This window comes from Brachyistius frenatus, unplaced genomic scaffold, assembly GCF_029030835.1.
Source record: "Brachyistius frenatus isolate BFR_SWC_R1_liver_20210118 unplaced genomic scaffold, ASM2903083v1 Contig_12, whole genome shotgun sequence".
NCBI classification, from domain to species: Eukaryota; Metazoa; Chordata; class Actinopteri; family Embiotocidae; genus Brachyistius; species Brachyistius frenatus.
In genome coordinates, this window is record NW_027210611.1 from 6887777 (window position 1) to 6907072 (window position 19296).

The 19296-nt window shown below is 41.3% G+C and overlaps 1 protein-coding gene across 2 annotated transcripts in view; it reads right to left on the bottom strand.

Annotated features, from left to right (window-relative positions):
• The window catches only part of LOC138617457 (guanine nucleotide-binding protein G(olf) subunit alpha), a 45131-nt gene that overhangs the window by 21896 nt on the left and 3939 nt on the right, over positions 1–19296 (bottom strand). Inside the window, exons 1-5 of one of the 2 annotated variants that reach the window (XM_069692517.1) lie at positions 11520–11689; positions 11042–11114; positions 10015–10069; positions 9696–9815; positions 2467–2564 (exon numbers count right to left, since the gene is read on the bottom strand). In XM_069692517.1, coding sequence (XP_069548618.1) covers positions 2467–2564; positions 9696–9815; positions 10015–10069; positions 11042–11114; positions 11520–11658 — 485 coding nt within the window. In that variant the 5' untranslated portion in view covers positions 11659–11689. Of the gene's footprint in view, positions 1–2466; positions 2565–9695; positions 9816–10014; positions 10070–11041; positions 11115–11519; positions 11690–19296 lie in introns of those variants that run through there. The other variant, XM_069692516.1, reaches the window with a different exon arrangement.

Sequence of the window (19296 nt, forward strand, 5' to 3'; positions counted from 1 at the left end):
TGTGTGTGTGTGTGTGTGTGTGGTCCTTTACACGCAGACAGGTCTGCTGCCATGTAGGACAGAGTATCTATGAATGTCCTCGGTCCACAGGGTTCATACGGAGGTTAAAACTGAGAGAGGAAGTAAGTGAGAGGCCGTGCAGTCGTGCAAATTCCAGACTTCCATCAAACACACCACTCAACACAAAAGAGGCATATTGTGATGTTTTTACTGACTAGTAAGATTTCAAAATGAAATGCAAAGGTGGAAACAGTTTCTCCAGCTACAAAAAGCACAGCAGCACTTTTTTCAACCGGTAACATCAGACTAATTTATTAGATTTCAAGAGTTTTTGTTATTTTTGTTATTTTCTGGAAAATGTACTGCACTAATTATTTGTTTTCACCGGTTTTTTTATGCGTTTTAATAGATGAAAGAAAAGCATAGGAAAAGAGATAAAAGCAATAAACAACAACAACAACCAGCATACAACTAAGATTTCCGAGCAGAAATTGCACAAAGCTCGAACTTATTAGTATCACGCACAAGTAAATTAAGCTTCTTCGCTTGATGATGATTTATTGACAAAAACACACAACTGCCCACCAGCTGTTAGCCAAGCAGGAGCAGCAATTTAATGGCCAGAGAGGCAGTGATAGGACTTAAAATAAACAATTAAGCATCAATCATTTGGCAGCGTTTTGGACTTAGAAGAGTAGGATAGAAAAAAAAAAAAAAAAAAAGAGTACAGAAGTCATAGCAACCAATTTCAAAACCAAAATAACACAGTAAGAAAAGTCACATATGAAGCAGTACTGATCAATTTAAATACTGTGGGCTTTTCATTGTCCTCATTTAACTCTGTTAATGTTTACTCATGTCACAGGACAGCTGTATTATCAGTGCTTCATTCAGCCCGTTGCAAGCCTCAGTGATTTTACAATGTAGAATATTCTTGCAGATTTCAGCATTCAGAAGACCACCACATTTACAGAGTTGTAACGAGGAAGTAATAAAGATTTGAGATGTTTATGGCACCACAATATTATATGATGTCACCATGACACTGGAATAAAATAAACACAACATGCTTTTTTTTTTTTTTTTACATATCGTGCTCTCTACCACACACACGGACACCGACTGACTCAGAGCGGCAAAGACAAACACAGACTGTAACAGTTCCACCTTACAGATTCATGTGACTCTCCAACCATCACCTGACTTTCTCTCTTCTTTCTATGGAAGCCGCTCACAGGCAGCGCAACCAGGGAAAGCTTGACCCCCACCCTCCCAAAGTCAAATTTATGTTCAAGGAACGGAAGATATTCAGGAAAGGAGTACAGAGACTGTTTGTCTACGTGCTATACCATCATAAAAACATCTCTACGCTCCGCCCATGTCACACAGGCTCGCAAAGTCACTAGCAACAAGCCAATATCCCCAGTCACTGATTAAGAGCGCCTCTGACCGAACTCCAGGAGATAAAGGGAGCCAACCTTTGGGATGGGAGGGGACAACTTCCAACAGGGGCTCCTGAGCCTGCACCATGTACATGTCCTCATATTTACATGTGAATCTAGAGGCGAGTCAGAGAGGAAGCAAAAAAAGGAGAGCACTGTAATCAGTGAGTCACTTTGCATACCCAAACTTCCTTTTACAGGCAACACAGGGGCCTTCCAACCGTGTACAACCAGCACCCTACGGTGGCCCGAGGTACTGTAAGGAGCTCTCCAAACAATCTGGGGCACCATGCAAAGAGGCATCAGCTTCTACACCTTTCCACACTGCAGTTATCAGTATTTCCCAACTACAGTATCTGAGGCACGATTGTATTAAGAAAACCTCCACGCAGATGGGAGTCGAACTCACATCATGACCCACATAGGTTTTGTTCAGCCTCAGCGACACCGAAGTTTAGTCCACAGGTAGAACACGACCATCACCAGCCGGCAAATGAGAAATACCAGCTTAAACTGCAGCGTTATTACATTATTACATTGTTTGCAGACAAATATAACATCCAATACAGTGCAATAGTTCTGATGAATTTCTCACATGGGCATTTTAATAGAGGCCATTCCAGGCTTTGCATATTGTCATGGAGAAATGTCAAACACTCTGGCGTCAGGAGACGCGTGTATAATTTTCCGAAGGACGACTTTATTTGTTGCGTGCCTTGCCCCACCCAGAGTAAACATATCTCAGCCATATTCATATATGATATAACACCAGCACGAGCTTCCACCTCAAACGCAACACAAGGCGGACGGACGAAGCCGGGACGTGACTCTTAGTTCACAGGCTGAAAACTAAAACCAGCGCGCTGATCCCGCTCTCGGTATCTTATAGCGGCACAAACAACCGAGTGTGTAAAGCCGTGTGCTGAGGAAGAGAACTTTTTTTTTTTTTTTTAATGTGGAGCTGAAAGTATCCAAAGCTCAAAATCATCATGCTACAGATACGTGTCTTAAAGTTTGAACTCACTATTGTGCGCAGTCGATGAGCTGGTATTCATTGGACCTCTCAAAGCATGCTTTCACTCCTTCGTCGTCCCACAGCTTCTTTGCGTGGTCAAAGAACTCCTGAGGAGAAAAAAAAAAAAAAAAAAAAAGAAACATTAAGAAACAAATGACAAAATACAGGCAAACACAGGTAAGAGGAGTTGCCTTTCACTACCACTAAAGTGTCCAAAACTTTAGAGACACACTCGGAGTATATCCTTTGAAGATACGACTTTGAGGGTGGCACAGCGACCGGCGGAAACTCCTCCCCAACATTTTGGTTATTTCCCGACCTTGAAATTTGCTTTGCCCAGCTGTGTGGTATTTTGGTGCCCGGGTGCAGAGTGCGGGGCTGCACGGGTGGGGGCACGGGCACAAACAGGTGGGAGGTTCATTCAAATCAGGAACAACAAAGAGTCCTTGGCATTTTTGTTGGAAAATGTGTCTTCGGCTTCGCCCTGAGAACAGCCGTCTCAGAACCACATCGGTCTCTGGTGCGACATGAAGCCGTCTCCACTCGGGGGATTTAATCAACGAGTGCAAATGCACAGCAATAAGAGATGAACGCTTAAACTGGAAATAAAACAACAATCGCACTCCAAAAAGTAGATGTCTTCAACTACGTTACATACATATGGAAAGCGATTTATATTTCTGATGGTGATTCTTATGCTATCTTTTGTCCACGGCTGCTTTATGAAACGTTTTTCCCTCAGTTCATTAAATCCCTGCAGCCACCTGAAGGCAGCAGGTCAGATATGTTGAGAAATCTGATGCCTCCGAATGCAGAAGTGATGCGCCGGGGCGTAGTGGCATTACGCATGATCGTCCACCATGTTTACCTTCAGTAAATCACCTGAAAACGACACCAGGCTGCAACAAAATAACGACGCGCGCGCACGCACACACACACACACACACACACACACACACACACACGACTGGTCCGCTAAGACTCGATGTTTTGCTGGTTATGTGGGAGATGTCGGATTTCAGCACTTTCTTCACACAAACTTGTTTCTTTTTACCGAAACCGCCTTGAAATACATGATTGCTGTGACAACTGGATTACAAGATGTGACCAATAATGACATAGTACAGTAGAATTAATGTAGACTGATTTGAGCATAGAGGGCTCACTGTGATTGGCCGAGCTATTTCAGCGCTATGAGAGCAGTGACGCTACTGGCTGAGAGTTGATCTATTGATCGCTGCGCCCCTTTATTTTCATATTCAACTTCAGCCATCCCTCTTTGCACTTTGTGCAGCTGTAGCTCACATGAACCAATACAGGAGGCGTGCACGGAGACGTCCCTGCAGTCTGAGCGCCCAAGAGCCGCCGCTTGGTGCTTGACCTTGCGTTTGCACATTTCAAAAAAGGACACTTTTAAACAAACCAAATGTTTAAACAAGACGTTTATCACCAAACTCACGGTTACATACTGTACAGTACATTCAACACATAGCCCGACACGACCGCTGTCTTCTACTGTTGTTCAAAGGGCCCCAAGAACGGCTTTGCTCGAGCACAGCCAGCAGGAACAGAGGACGTCAGAGAATAACTTATTCTTCCAGACGAACACGTAGCAGAGATTAAAAATTTTTTTTTTTTAAACTGAGCAAATCTTTGTGGGACATCATCAAGAACGTCCAGGACCTGCTATATATTAACACCTGTGCTTACAGAGCCCATGGAGCAACCTGTGCGGGACACAGTGGACATAAATGTACAGTAAACTCAAATAATAAGAAACTGCTCATCGTCAAGAAATAGTTCAAACACAAAACTTTTTTTTCCCTTTAGTACGTCAGATTGTGTATTAATAGTCCAAAAACATTTAATTGTGTTTACCCAAACCCACATGTTGAAAGGACTAATGTGTCATCTTTTAAAATGTTTAAAATTATAAAACTCATAAAGTAGAGTGCCACAAATACTGTAAAAAAAATACTGTATACAGTAACAATAATACTTTTTATTAGTAAATGAATACCCCTCTTAGGGGTAGCAGAGAGTGCCGAGTTGAGTTTCCCCTTCAATTCCTTGATACAGGTTTATCCAGCAGTACCTGAACACAAACTTATGACTTCCTGGTCACAAGGTATTTTCTCTGAACGCTAAGCTTAAAGCAAAAAACACTAGTAAACAGCTTAGTTGTGATGCAATTCGGATAACACTCGAGAAAAAAACAAAACATCAAAGACGGTTAATTACATTCCCTAAAACGTACAAATATAACTCCTGCTGTGCAAAATCCATCCATAGGCACGATGCTGTCAATGACTATACATAGTCTGAGTGCTTCAGCTGACTTCCTGCTGCTGGACAATGGGGAGCATTATGAGGGGAGCTCATCTTATCAATGACTTTAAGACATTTCCCAGGACTCTCTCTGTATGCCCTAAACAAAGATGATTGGGCTAATATCCCTCGTTGCCTCCTGTGCACATGTCTCTGGGATGGGCTCCTCCTCTCGCCTGGAACCACCACATGACTCTCTGCACTCAGCACTGGCTCTGCACTCCGACTGGGGAGAGAGGGTGAAAGTAGCCCCGAACCAGAGCGAGAGGGAGAAGGAGCCTGATAAATGATCACATGCTCCGGGAGATCTCCTCTCGGCAGATCCGGTGATTAAGTTCAACATGGAGAAAAATCCACTGATCCAATCCTTCCAAGTCTCACGGAGAAAAAGAGACGTTAACATTTGTTTACTTTTTTTTTTTGTTACGGATGAATATAGCCTCGCACTTCAGGCACAAGTCAGGAACCAAAATATGCTTCTTTTAAGACTTTATACAACCATGGTCCCTGCAACATAGCATTTACCTGCTATGCCAAACTTTGAAAAGAAAATGGGATCATATTTGCTTTCTTGCCTGTATTTATACTTCCACTTCAGTTGCAGTCAAACTTTAACATCCAATTCAACCAATATCGGTGCATTCAACATCGCTGGTTGCCCTCTTTTGCTATTAGGTATCACCTCATTTCTACACCTGCAGACATGGAGGGGCTCGAAACCCTAAAGAAGGGCCCGACTTGGCTGGTGAGCGTTGGGGCTTGATGGGAGTTAGGATGAGGAGTAGAGGGTGGAAAGGGGGGAAAGAAAAAGAAGCAGAGTATGGTCCTCAGGGCTCTTTTCCACAGAGGCGTGTGACACTGGGCCTTTGAATAAATGCAGTGTGTGCTGCAGTGCCCTACAGAGGAACTGATAACACAGAAAGAGACCAGGAGGGAATTTGCTTTAACACAAGTTTTTTTAACTCTTCCCTGTGCTCTTCCCAGTCCAACTTCCACCCCACCCCATCCCCCCTCCCCTTCCATCACTGGCCACGAGGTGCCGACTCGGACCGATTCTCAGTTCGGCCTTAAGTTTCGATGTTAATCAAGTTGGGGTTCGTGACGTCATATGTCACTTGAATCGTACAGTGGAGGCGGACGCGGAGGACAAAATGGCCTACATCTCATTCAACTTGTCAAAACAAAGTTGTGGAGCAAAATGGCTTGTATCCTCTGTCATTAGGGATCACTCGAATTCCTTTGGGTTACCTTTTTAACGGAGACCTTTGGCCTAGAAGGAAGAACGTACAGCAATGGCCAATAACCTTCAAATCCCTCCATACAAAGCCAGGAATGGCATAGACATATATCAGTGTTAGATAACAGTCACCCAGCAGAGACCTGACTTTGATAGGTTTCTTCAATTTAAAAAAAAAAAAGGCAAATTCAGCTTAAAAAGAGAGCAAAAGCAAAGCAGACACGAGCAACGGTTTATCTTTCATAACATGGTTCCAAATACGGAGCGGCCCTCCGTGCCACCCTTTGACCCACATCAGGGATCCTCAAATGATCAATATGAGGAAAAACAAACTTTTAGGACTCAAAATGTTCATCATGAGGAAATCACCGAGAAGCTGACAGTAAGGGGATGTTAGAGAGGTGCTTTATAACGGTTGTGGGGAAAAAAAGAAGAAGCACAAAGCAGGTCAAATTACTTAATGCAAAGTAATAATTTCAGGTCGGCTTGTACACTGGCATCAGATGATATTTAATAATGTTACACACTCACTGACGGTCGGCGATGTGCACAAGTTAAACAGCTCATCGGTGCAGGTAACTCTGCACCCAGACAGAAAAGTATGGGTGGGGCTGGGCCTGATATAAAGCTCACCTTACACAACGGACTATATAACACACAGCTTGAAGAACAACCCCCCCCCCAAAGAAAAAAAAAAAAAAAAACACAAGAGCAAACTTTCGTCGACTCAATCCCGGTCCTTTTGTTTAGGGTGTATAGAAAAACCATTAACATGTCTCAAATGACACTCGACAGTCACAGTGAGGTGTCTGTTTCAGCAATAAATGGACAGCATCACATGTAGTCTTCAACATGTCTAACGGAGACAAACTACATGGTGCAAAACAGGGGCCAAGGCTCATTTGAATTTGCCTCACTTCAGTTGACAGACACTGTCGAGTGGCTAACGTTGCTACCGCGGTGACATTTGTTTCCATTTGCATAGACGAAACGTTCATGTCGCTGCTTTCTTTTCCATGGGCCTACTGTTATCCCGAGCTACAGCGGCAACAAGTTGTTGTTTTTTATGATAAAGACCAAAAGGCCACCAGAACGAAGCATGTCGATTTACATACGGGACAAGGGGGGAAACTGTTGTCCCATGAAGCTGCATGCAAATCCTTTTTTTTTTCTCCAACATTTCAAAGTAAAATCCGACCAAAATCTACTCCTCTCCTTATATATTTATATAACCTTCTATTTCTGACCAGTTTCTGAATTGAGCGGCCAAAAACCGAATGTCAACTGTAACATGTCTGAATTTGCACACACACACACAAAAAAAACATACGGGAAGAAATGCCGAGATGAACAGAAGCAACACACACTTCTCCCTCACTTCTCTCGCACGGGAAAACCTTGCAAAGCAAAAGGCTGAAATAGCGACAACCAATATATGATGTCCAATACGTGATTATCAATATATCTAACGGCATAACTTCATAAACTACATTTCGATCTGGACATAATGATGCAGCAGCCCCCCAAAGAGAACATTTAACAGCTGGAACTGACATATGATTAATCGATTCGTCAAGTCACAGAAAATGGATTGAAATGGATTTTACCGTTTTAGATAAGCTACAGTAGTTTAACAATAACTGACAAGTCACTACTACGTAGTTGTAAGTATTAGTTGCATGTTTTTCTGTGTTTAAGATCCTTGTAAATTGAGTTTTGGACTGTTTTGGACGCACAATGTCACCTGGAGCTCTGGGGAACTGTCACAGACATTTTCCGCACTTTTCGGGCCTTTTATTGACAAAACAAATTCCCAAGACAAAAGTCAGCTGGTTAATTGATCACGTTTGATAATAAAAAATGTTTTAGTACATGACGATCTAGTACAATCACTCCCCACCCGAAGCTAGCAGCGAGTGATGGAGGGGAAACGTAGGAAGTCGAAGACGATCGTCTACCTCTTCGCCTGCATTCAGATACCTCGACACAAAACAAGACGTCATCCGTCCGACGCGTCTCGGCTAAAACACGCTGGCACATTTCAAAACGGCGCCAACAGGTGAAAAGCCACGGGGTCAGTGATTGACCGTGTCCCTGCGCCGCTGTATTGGATATCACGCCTGGTGGCACGGAGCGACAATGTAGTGGTGACACTGACGGCATAAACGAAGCCCGAGACCGATGACAAACGCAGACGCTTCAAACAGAGCCATGTTGTTCCCCTCGGCCGGCCGGGCCTGGGAACTCAACGCCGACTCTCCCCATGGCCTCGGCCCTCACACAACACAACATCACAGCAGCGGCGCGGACTACCGCGGCCCTGTTCGCACTGTCACTGTGGGCCCTGTCGGGAAATTAACACCCAAATGCTTTCAACGGATATTCCTGTGATGTGGCATTAAATAAAAGTTGAGGGAGGAGAGGGGAGCTGGGGCACGTCACGCTAATGTGTAAGCTAGCAATGAGAAAACAATAGCACTTAAAAAGGACAGAGCTGTACAGTGCGTGACTGTATGGAAGTCAACTGTGAGACCCCAGAAGATTTGCATTTTATTCCGCAAGGCTTCGACATTAGACGGGATCTGAGGCCTTGTTAGAATATCCATCAGCGAGAGATCAAAAACCAAATATAACTTCAATTCATGTTCATTTTGAGCTGTTTTCCGGATAAATCAACTAAAATATATCAAATCACAATTTCCCAAGGCCCAAGGTGACTTCTCCAAATGTTGTATTTGGTCCAAAACCCCAAAATGTTCCATTTACAATCACCTAAAACAGAAAAAGGTTCCTTATCCTCACACTAAAGAAGCCGGAACGTAGGAATTTGACATATTGTCTTACAACTAACTCTGTTCAAATTGTCGCTCATATCTTTCTTTCCATCAATTGACGGCCTACTTTTGTATCAACGTCTTCGTGGATGTTGTATTAGAAGAAACAACAAGTCTAGTTTTTAATTGGTTACAACATAAAGCAGACAGGAAGTGCTCTCAACTCCAATACATGGAATGGTAAAGGTGCTGATCAATACGCCAAATGGAGATAAACCCTGAACTTGAGTCATTAGGAAGTATTACCACAAAACAATACTTTCATTTGCTTCCAACTGAAGTGCATTAACACAAACATTCAACCCTCCCCGAGTCCATTTACAGCGCTACAGTGTTAATTTGCCATTCCTGTTCTGCGGTGCTGCACAACCAGAGTCAAACAAGGAACACTATCAGAATTATGTAAAGCATTATCTACATTTCCAACACATGACCTCGCGCTATCGAATGGCTGATCACACACCGAAAAGAATCCCATGTGCGCCGACTTGCATTCAAATCCACATACAGAGCACCAGCCACAGCTTCGACGTGGAAAATCAAGCACCTGAATTGACTAACTGTTGATTTTAATGCAAGCTACTTATCATTTCTATTCTCAAATAAATATCCTCCAAAGAAAAGACAATGCCTTTACCCATGGCTCTGTTAAAAGAAGACCCCCTCCGTGTCATAAAAAGCAGTAATTCAAAGAAGAAAGACGACGTTATGTCTTACATCTGACAACCCTGGGCTGTATCATTAAGAGCGACATTGTTGGTAATAGCAGTTATAAAAACACATATTCACATCTGCAAACACACTCACACACACTCACGGGAACTTCATAAACGTCTTACCTGTGAATAGTCAAAGTCAGAGAGTGGTGCTATGCTTTTGATGTATTCGATTCTGAATTGGTCCTCTGGGTTGGCTAGCGGGACTGGGGGTATTAAAGTGCTCATCGCAGACACTATAGTCTACAAAGCAGAGGTTACAAGAGAGAGAGAGAGAAAAAAAAAGTATTAAGCAGGATGAATACAGGAGGACAACAACAAAAACAAAACAAAATCTGATGGTAAGCCTGTATTATAATCAGTAAAATGGGATTGCAGTGGGATTCGGTGTAACAACAGAGACATTGAGCACATTTGGGAGGTGATGCAGATGAAAACTCACCACTATGGCATCCTTCACGTTTTTCCGAATATCTTGGATTTTCTGTTTCTTTTCTCTGCGTGGGGGACAGAGGAGATGTGTGAGGCGGCGATTACGAAAAAAAAAAAAAAAAAACATCAACCACAGCACACCGCAAAAGATTTATCACAAAAGGTAGCTAGTTACCAGTGAGATCGGGGTTCGACTGCATTGCAATACAGTTGGACTGCATGTACAGGCGTCGAGGCCCGGATTATGGACCAGGTAACACGGAAATGCAAAAGTGAAGGGACGTGATGTGCTTGTAGTCAAGATGTTTGCTCTTTTTTTTTTTTTTAAATCTTAAAACTGCAAGATCACGTCTCATATCCTCCAAGAGCTGCCTGCCTGCCTCCACCACCACCACCACCACCACCACCACCACCTCCTTCCCCCAGATAAATACTTTGAATGTACATACAAAAGAGGATTTTTTTTTATATTTTTTTTTCAGGCAGTTACATGACTCTGACATGTACTAGGCCCGTTTAAAATAGACCACCGTTAAAGATCAATGCTATGCAAGGCCTTGCAGCAAAACAAATCATCAATAGGCCGGGTGTCGATCACAACCTTTCACCCTCTCTCACATGAAACAGGAAACGGTGAATTATTTGCCTGTCTGTGCAGCACCGGAGGTCCTCACATAACGCCGTGATAACGGCACACACAAAAAGGCAAGAAACAGAAAGAGAGAGACAGAGAGAGGGGGAAGATATTAGCTGCTTTGCATTGGGATACAGGGCCCAACAGGCGCTGCAGTGCCTGGGGAAAATCCATTCACAGGCTATATTCTGGCCTCCACAGTGTTGTTCATTAGGAAAGGGAGCCCGTCGAAAAAAAACAAAAACAATAAAGCAGCATTAATATCATTCTCGAGCCGATAACAGTTACCGGTTGTTGTTTTTTTGTGTTGTTTTTTTTTAAACCCCCCCCCACCAACCACCACCACCACCACCTCCTCCTTCCCCCCCCGAGCGTAATGTCAAGAGAAAGCGAGCAAACTCACTCCGCGTTGAAGCCGTTGACGTGTAGGATCCTCATCTGCTTCACAATGGTGCTTTTTCCGGACTCTCCCGCACCTTCGGAAAAAAACAACACACCACACCGAGAAAAAAAAATAAGACAACGACCAAAAAAAAACATCACAAAACGAGCACAAACTGGGGGGGGGGGGGAAGGTGGAGGAGGAGGGTGGAGGTGGTGGTGGTGGTGGTGGAGGGGCGGTGAGAAGGGGGAGGCGGGGGGGGGGGACACCCCGGTTAGCGTAAAAAAAAATAAAAAAAATATATATTTTTTTAAAAAAAAAAGCCAGAAATGTTTTGGAAACGAAGCCAGCTTCGTCGTCGGCTCCGGAGCTCCTTCCATCGACGTCCTCCCCCACGACATGTTATCGCAAAGCGCTGTCAAACGGGGCGACGTGTTCGGTAAACGAAAGGGATTAGCTTACATTTTCAGATAGCCATCAACACAGAAATCAGCCTTACCCAGTAATAAGAGCCTGTGCGTGGCTTTGTACGCTTGTCTTTCCTTTTGCAACTGTTTTTCTATCTTTTTATTCGCCTCTCGTTGTGCCTTTTCGTCGATGCGTTGATCTTCAGTCTTGCTGTTGCCCAAACAACCCATCTTCCGTCGCCCTTAACCCCCCTTCCTTGTAGGAATCGCTAAAAAAAAAAAAAAAAAAAAAAAAAAAAAAACCAGTACAAAAAAAAAAAAAAAAAAAAATAACACCTGCGATGATGTTGTGGTTTTTAAAAAAAAATTAAATAAAAAAAATAAATAAAAAAAAATAACACGAGAATGGAGTCTACTGTAAAATAATAAAAAAAAAATTACAAAAAAAAAAAAAAAAAAAAGGAGAGGAAAAAAAAAAAATTACAAAAAAAAAATCTCGGCGAGGCTTCTCCGTCGGAGGGAGGAATATGTTCCCCGTTACAATTCCGCTTTTAGCCGCAGCCGACCGTCATCCAAACCGTGGTGGGTTTTTTTCCGCTAGTTTACGAACCAACGAAGACTCGGTTCACCGAAAGGAATATCAAAAAAAAACACATCAACGAGAAGAGAGGGAGAAGGGATTTTTCAATTTCTGGGAATCCAGTCAACTGTTCCTATCGCGTCTCCAACCCCTCTCTTCTCTCAGTTTTTTTTTTTTTTTTTTCTATCTGAATTTCTATCAGTATTTCTGTCTCTTTAACTCAGCACTGCCTCTCTCTGTGGCACCAGGAAGTAGCCGCGGACCGTGGAGGTGGAAAACAAACCCGCGTTAAACTGTAACGTTAACAACCCGCACTGATAGAGCATTTTATAACTTGTGTGGCAAGAGGGCGAGCAGCCATTCCCGATTTAGTCCTTCGCTATCCTGCTATCAAAACTAATCGGAGAGAGAAAGGAGGAGGAGGAGGAGGAGGAGGGGAGGGGGGAGGGGAAGAGAGGGAGGGAGGGAGGGAGGGAGGGAGGGGAGGAGGTGGAAACCCGGGCGGCTGTCTGCTGCTTTACACAGAGAGAGAGAGAGAGAGAGAGGGGCTGGGTCTCTTCTTGTTGAGATGGCCCTGACCCAAACTGGCAACCCATTTACACTGTCTGTGTGTGCGTGTGCGTGCGTGTGCGTGCGTGTGCGTGTGCACTGGGCTTTTACCTGTCTCTGTGGTTTCTCAAATACAGGGGTCTGGCAACACATCATGGTGGAAGTACTGTAGTACCAAATACTGAAGTTAAAAAAAATTAAAAATTAAAAATAAAAAAAAAAAAAAAAGGAGCAATACCACCATTTTAAAAACTTAGTCCATGTTTAGTGTTTGAATGCAGGACTTTTAATTGAAGTGTTTTCACTGGATCTCGACCGATGGTTAAAAGCAAAAACACGTGCTTGTGTACTTATTGTGTATGAAATATATCATTTAAAACTTCCATGTTACATTTTTTTTTTTTTAAATACTATTTTTATTGCTTTCTATTATTCTATTATTATCTTATGGCTTCCTGTATGCTGCTGTAGCGAGAGAGAAAAAAAAATTCCCCTCGGGGATTAATAAAGTAACTAACCTATATTAAAGATTAGTGTAAGCGGTGTAACTACGTAGGCTGCATTTACTCAAGTACTATCCTTATTTAGAAAGTCAGGGTACTTGTATTTTACTTGAGTTTTTTTTTAATTTTATGCAGCCTTACACTACATTTCTCTGACAGCTTTAGTTACTTTTTAAATGACATACTTAAATAATAATAATTTCATAATGTTCCTGTCCACTGAATACCATGTACCTTGAAATTTGGTGATTTTGAATTTGTATTTTTCTGATAAACTCAAGGAATGAATGACGTAAAAATCCTCTTGGATCCGCTGGAAAAAGTCACAAAGCTGAAAACAGGACTGTTTTTCCTAAACTTGTTGACTTTCTAGAGATACGTGGTTCTTGTATTATTTCAAAAAATATGCGGCATTATTGAAGACAGTTGCACATTACACATTAATTATTATGTATTATTATTAAAAGTCAAATACTGACGGGGAGCATTTTCCACATCTACTGTACTTTCACTTAAGTACATTTTGCTGATAATACCCACATAGAGATGGAGATGGTTTTTATTACTTTATATACTGCTGGGGCGCTCAACGTTTCCCCTGGAGCACCAATGCCGTCTTTTCTTAAGCAATAATCTTGTTTTGGTTGTTACATTTTGTATTATCGATCTGAATGTGCAAAGTAACGAGTAATTAAACTAATCAAGTAAATACAGTCGAGTGATAGCTGCAACATTTTCCAATGAATTGCAGCAGTAGAAAATGTAAATACTCAAGTGACAAGTCAAGCACTCGAGTAAAAGTTCTTTCCAGCCTTATGACAATTAAAGTAGCATATTTAATGTTGCTTTTTCATCTTGGATAATGACTTATATTTTGTTTTAACGGAAACATTTTAATCTATAAAGTAACTAGTAATTATACTCTTTCAAAAAAATGTAGGAGTAGTAAGTACAACTTTTTATCACACAAAAAGTAACTGAAGTAAAGTAGAAGAGCCTTAAAACCGTACATAAATACAGTGCTTGAGTAAATGTACTTTACACGTAAACAGGATCACACAACTGCAACATCCACAGTAAAGCAGTCGCTAAGTACATTTACTCACTCAACCTACAATTTGAGCTACTTTCACTTTTACTGCTGCGTTGTACTTTCCCTCCACTACATTTCAGATATATTATACTCGTCACTGCGCTACATTTATTCACCAGGTATAGTTTATATTTTTAAAATGTGTACTCCACGCCTGAGATAAAAGAAAGAACACCAGTCAGTAGAAATACTCTGTCCTTCGTTCAAGTACAAAAGTATCATCCCCTAAAGTAAAAGTACCCCTTGGGCAGAATTGTCCCTTTTAGAGTGAGTTAATATAAACATCATAATATTGAAATCTTATGACAGTAGCACTAAGACATAAACAGCATTTGATGGAGCTGATTTACTACTTTACTTTATACTGTTGCACAGTACAATCTGAAGCGCTGCATCGCATGGATCTGCAAAGTAATAACGAGTGTATTGGAGTAAAAAGTACAACATTTTCCTGTGAAATGTAGTGGAGCTAAAGTACAGGGTACTACAGAGTTTCAAAAAAACAAAACAAACAAACTCGTGTACAAGTTCCTCAAAACTCCACTGTACTTGAGTATTTGCACTTTTCCACCACTAGGGCTTGTTTTAACGTCATTATAATGTAGCTCACTGCAATTTACACAGTATAGACATTTATACAAAAACTATTATGACATAACTGCAATTCCTTTATGTACAGTAATTGACAAAGAGGTGAAATATAACAGTAAGTACTGTACTTGTGTACAATTTTGAACTGTTTTGGTTGAGTTTTTTCATTTAATCCTACTTTCAGATTTTACATTCCAAACACATGCTTAGTTTATAACAAATGAGACATTGTAATATCAAACTACTCTCCGGTATATAAAGTAATTAAATCAGCTCCACCTCCTTCAGCTACAATAAAAAAATTGTTTCTTAAAACCAATACACACAAAGATTTAACTGAGAGGGGTCTTTCCGGTGAAACAATAAGTCCTTTTAACTAATAATACTTATGTTTTAGTTATTTTAACTGTAGTATTGTTGCATTTACTTAAGTAAAGGATCTGAGTATTCTTCCACTGCAGTAAAATTATGTAAAATAACAACGACAGCTTAACCATCTTCTAAACCAATGATTTCCAACGTGATGGTCAGATGCTTTTTAAGGGTTTGTGAGGTAAATGTATGGGAAGATGAAAAAGACTTGAGGGAAGGAAAAATTATTATAACTTTTCTCATTATTTTTGCCTTCTAGTATTGATTATTCTGCAATTTTCTGAAAAGTAAGATTCATATTTTGGTCAAACTGGCAGACATATTTAAAGTTGTGTGTGTGTGTGTGTGTGGTGAGAGGGTGTGAGGGGAGAGGGGGGGGGAGGGGGCTTGTCACAAGCCAAAACAGGTTGTGGACCAGTGCTGCAGGCTTTGCCTCATGCAACCTCGCAACAAAAGTCACCTGGATTCAATTCACAACATGATATTAAAATCAAAAGCTACATAATACAGATTAGATCATTCTTCTTTATAAGTAGGGTAGTGATATAATAGGAGATCAAATTGCCATTTAGTTCTGTTAGATCACCATAAAGTCTTCATCAACCTGACGACAAAACACAGTTTAAACCGACAAAGTGCAAGAATAGTTTAATAATATGTTATGCAATAAGGAAAGAATTGCCCCCCCATCTATTTTAAGGTTTACGAGTTTACACTATCAGCCTGACGGCGATGTTTGCTGGAGACACAGTTAACACACCTGCTTGGCACACTGGACGACCCACTTCAGCAAACACAAAGAGATGTTCAAGATAAATAAGTGCTTGGTGCAATGCCCTATTTACTCATACGTCTTTTACCTGCCAAAGCCTACCAAATATATATATATATCAACCCCTAAACTATACACCACTACAGGATGGAGGATTTTGCCTCAGGGACTCTCCATCTCAGAGTTTATTAACACTTACTGAATAGTCACAGTTATTTCTAACAATGTGTGTTAATGACATTAGGATAAAGTTTGTTTTAGTCCAGAAACAGGACGTGTACAACAACAATAACTACACTCTAGCAGTGAAAGTCAATAAGCAGGAAACAGAAAAACTGTCTCTGTTGTGAGTATTGTTTGACATTTATGTTGGGCCAGCCGTGGCTTCCTCTCAACCAAAATGGGGTGTGGGTTTGTTGTCACTGACTGCAGTTTACATGTAGACCACAAGTGTGTTATTTGTAGGTAAGATGAGCAGTGAAGTCTCTCTGAGCACGTGTGAAACTGCACATTGAGTCGTTTTCATTCACAAGCACTGAATCAAACTTGGTAGGCCTGCCTGAGCTAATGCTAAGCTAACTAGCACTACTACCCTGTCGCATTCAGGTCCTAAAAACCGATTACAAGTGCACACGACACGTGTTGTACAATCACTCAGTAGCACAAGGCAACGTTTGAAAGATTACTTGTGTAACGTCTACACCGGAATCTACTGTTTATTGTCTCAATTATGCAAATACAATGCAAACACTTGTTTCCTGTAGTGAAATTAGTACAACAGAGTTGGGCTGCATGCAAATCGGGCCGGGCAGCCTCACTTCACCTATAGTGGTGTGACAATAACACCACCATCAATACTCCATCACATCACTGATACCCAAAGAGAGAGAGAGAGAGAGAGGGAGAGAAAAATCCAGTCTCCCCACCTTAGAGAGCAAGGTCAAAACGAGTGACTGGCCCACACCACCCTCTAGTGGTCGGAAGCAGCACTGCACGCATGCTCTGGCCACTGTCAGCTCTCAATGAATGATACAGAAGTAGGTTTTGCTGCATAAATTATTGTCCTTTTTAGGAAGTGCTGTCTGATATTTATATTTAGCTTTGCTGTGGCTTCCTCTTAGCTCGACTAAAACGGTGTGCCAATACTCATCTTTATTTTAAGTTCCCCCCACCGCTGCACAAAAATTGGTCTTGATGTTTGACATTCACAGTGCAGTTTGACACCGAATGTTTGTTCTCACACTCATCTGCTGAAGGCGGAAAGTTGCACTATGCTCAGCTCGAGTCTGTGTTTAAGACGTGCGTGTATGAGCGTTGCATTAAATCACAACTGGTTGTTTTTAAAGACAGTTGCGGTCCAACATGCAACTTTTAACAGAAGTGATGTGGAAACTTGAAACATTCAGCAGTTAAACTTCTAAAATAATAATTAAAAAAATTGTTTTAAAACACGTGAGGAGGAGAGGTTTGATCTATCATTATGACACTTGTAAGTATTAGTAGAAGTAGAAGCTGAATTTCATAATTGATGTCTGTGTCAGTATGTGTGCATCTGCAGTTTTGGAGCAAGTTTTCACATCCTTCGCTCTTTTTCAATCAAATTAGTTTTGCTATTTTCAGATCAATAGCTAGTTTATTTTTCAAAATGGTAACCACACCTCCAGTGATTGAGGTTTAATCCCCACTTCCTGTTTGTGTTAGGCCCTTCCACAAAGTTACAAATCAGTTCTCAAGAAGGTGAATATAATAGAGGCTCTGTGAAATGATCTCCCTTTAATAAACCCAGATACATATGCTGGCTGGCTGGGTGAAGATAATAACTGCCAGTGGACTGTTACAGCAAATCTAACAATGAGTGACACTTGAACGACTTCTTTTCTCAACATGAGTCTCCTAAACTTATTAACTGGCCCGGGCTATAATTGAAGCATGTGCTGTATAAACGAGGCACACATCCAAATGATATCCAGCTAAAATTAGCCTCCTTGAATTTTTTTTTTTTTTTTTTTTTCCGAAGATGGAAAGAACTTTACAGCCCTCTCTGTGGGAACAGAGGCTCTTGATAGAGCATAAATTATACAGTAAGCAAAACTTGGAGAACAAGCCCAGTCCAATGTCCTTCAGAAGACGTAGCTTGGTTCACTTTGATTGAGCTGATACGAGTGTGGAGACAGTTCAGACTGCACCCTTTCCTATCAGTATCATAAATATGATAATGATTCATACTCCGGTATCGCCTGTTGCTCATCACATTAACTGGAAACTTGGCGCTGTAAGGTAGCAAAGTTCAGCAACGGTCAATGATAAAACCCATTTAGACCGAAGCAAAGTTCACCTGATTCGACTTGTATACAAAGATCAGGGCCAGCAGGGCTAAACGTTCCCCTGTGAGCCTCTGCGGACGAGTACGGTTTCTCTAAATGTGGTTTCACGGGCTCAAAACAAACAAACAAACAATCACAAAACACGGCAGTTTGTGGTGACTTCTAGAAAGATATTCACCGGCATGCCTGCCTTGTTTCAGTGATAGTTTCAGTTGCTAGCAGCCTGTTGTTCAGGCTCATAAAGGTGATAAGGCCGAGATATGAAACAGGCAGCTAAGGACATCGAGGAAAGAGGGCTGGAGATATTATCATGGGCCTGAGTAGAATCTGATCCAAGAGACCAAACAATAAAGTAACTTCCTCTCCAAGAAATAATAGGAACTTGCCTTCCAGTTCCCATCCCCGTATTCCTGTACTAAAGTTTATAGTCTAAAGGAAGTCTATTTAGATTCTCTGGTTTGTCCTCTGCTCAAAGAAGTTTGTTGTTATCGAATGCATTATTATAGGCAGTTTTGGAGAATTGAAAAAAACATTACTGTGTTACTGAAAGTTGGTATAACAACACACTGATCCATGCATTTTCATTTCAAGGCAAAATATATCTTGTTCTCAGCTTTCCATGTCTAAATCACAAAATTACAAGTTGCATTTGAAGGCAACTTATATCCAGTCACATTGTTTTTTCCTTCAGTTTTTTTTTAAATTTGCACACTTTCACAATTTGTTTTTTTTAACTATGGTATGTATTACACACGCTAGTGACTGTATATGTAGGATATCTATTATCTTGTTTCTTCTTAAATTCTTTTGTTCTTTCTGTCCTGGAGCAGACGTCAGCGAGTGTAGCGTCACAATTTCCTTGTGGGGATTAATAAAGTATTTCTGATTCTGATTGCAACGGCGCTTTGATTAATTAGAAAGACCCTTAAAATCCGTTAAACATGGGGAGAGCAGTGGGCCCTCTGAAAAACTTTGACTTACTATTACAATAATTTCTGTGACATCATCAAACATATTTTAGGTATAACTAATGATTTTTCAAACATTTAACAGACCAATATATTCAGGTTGTGATCATTAGAGAT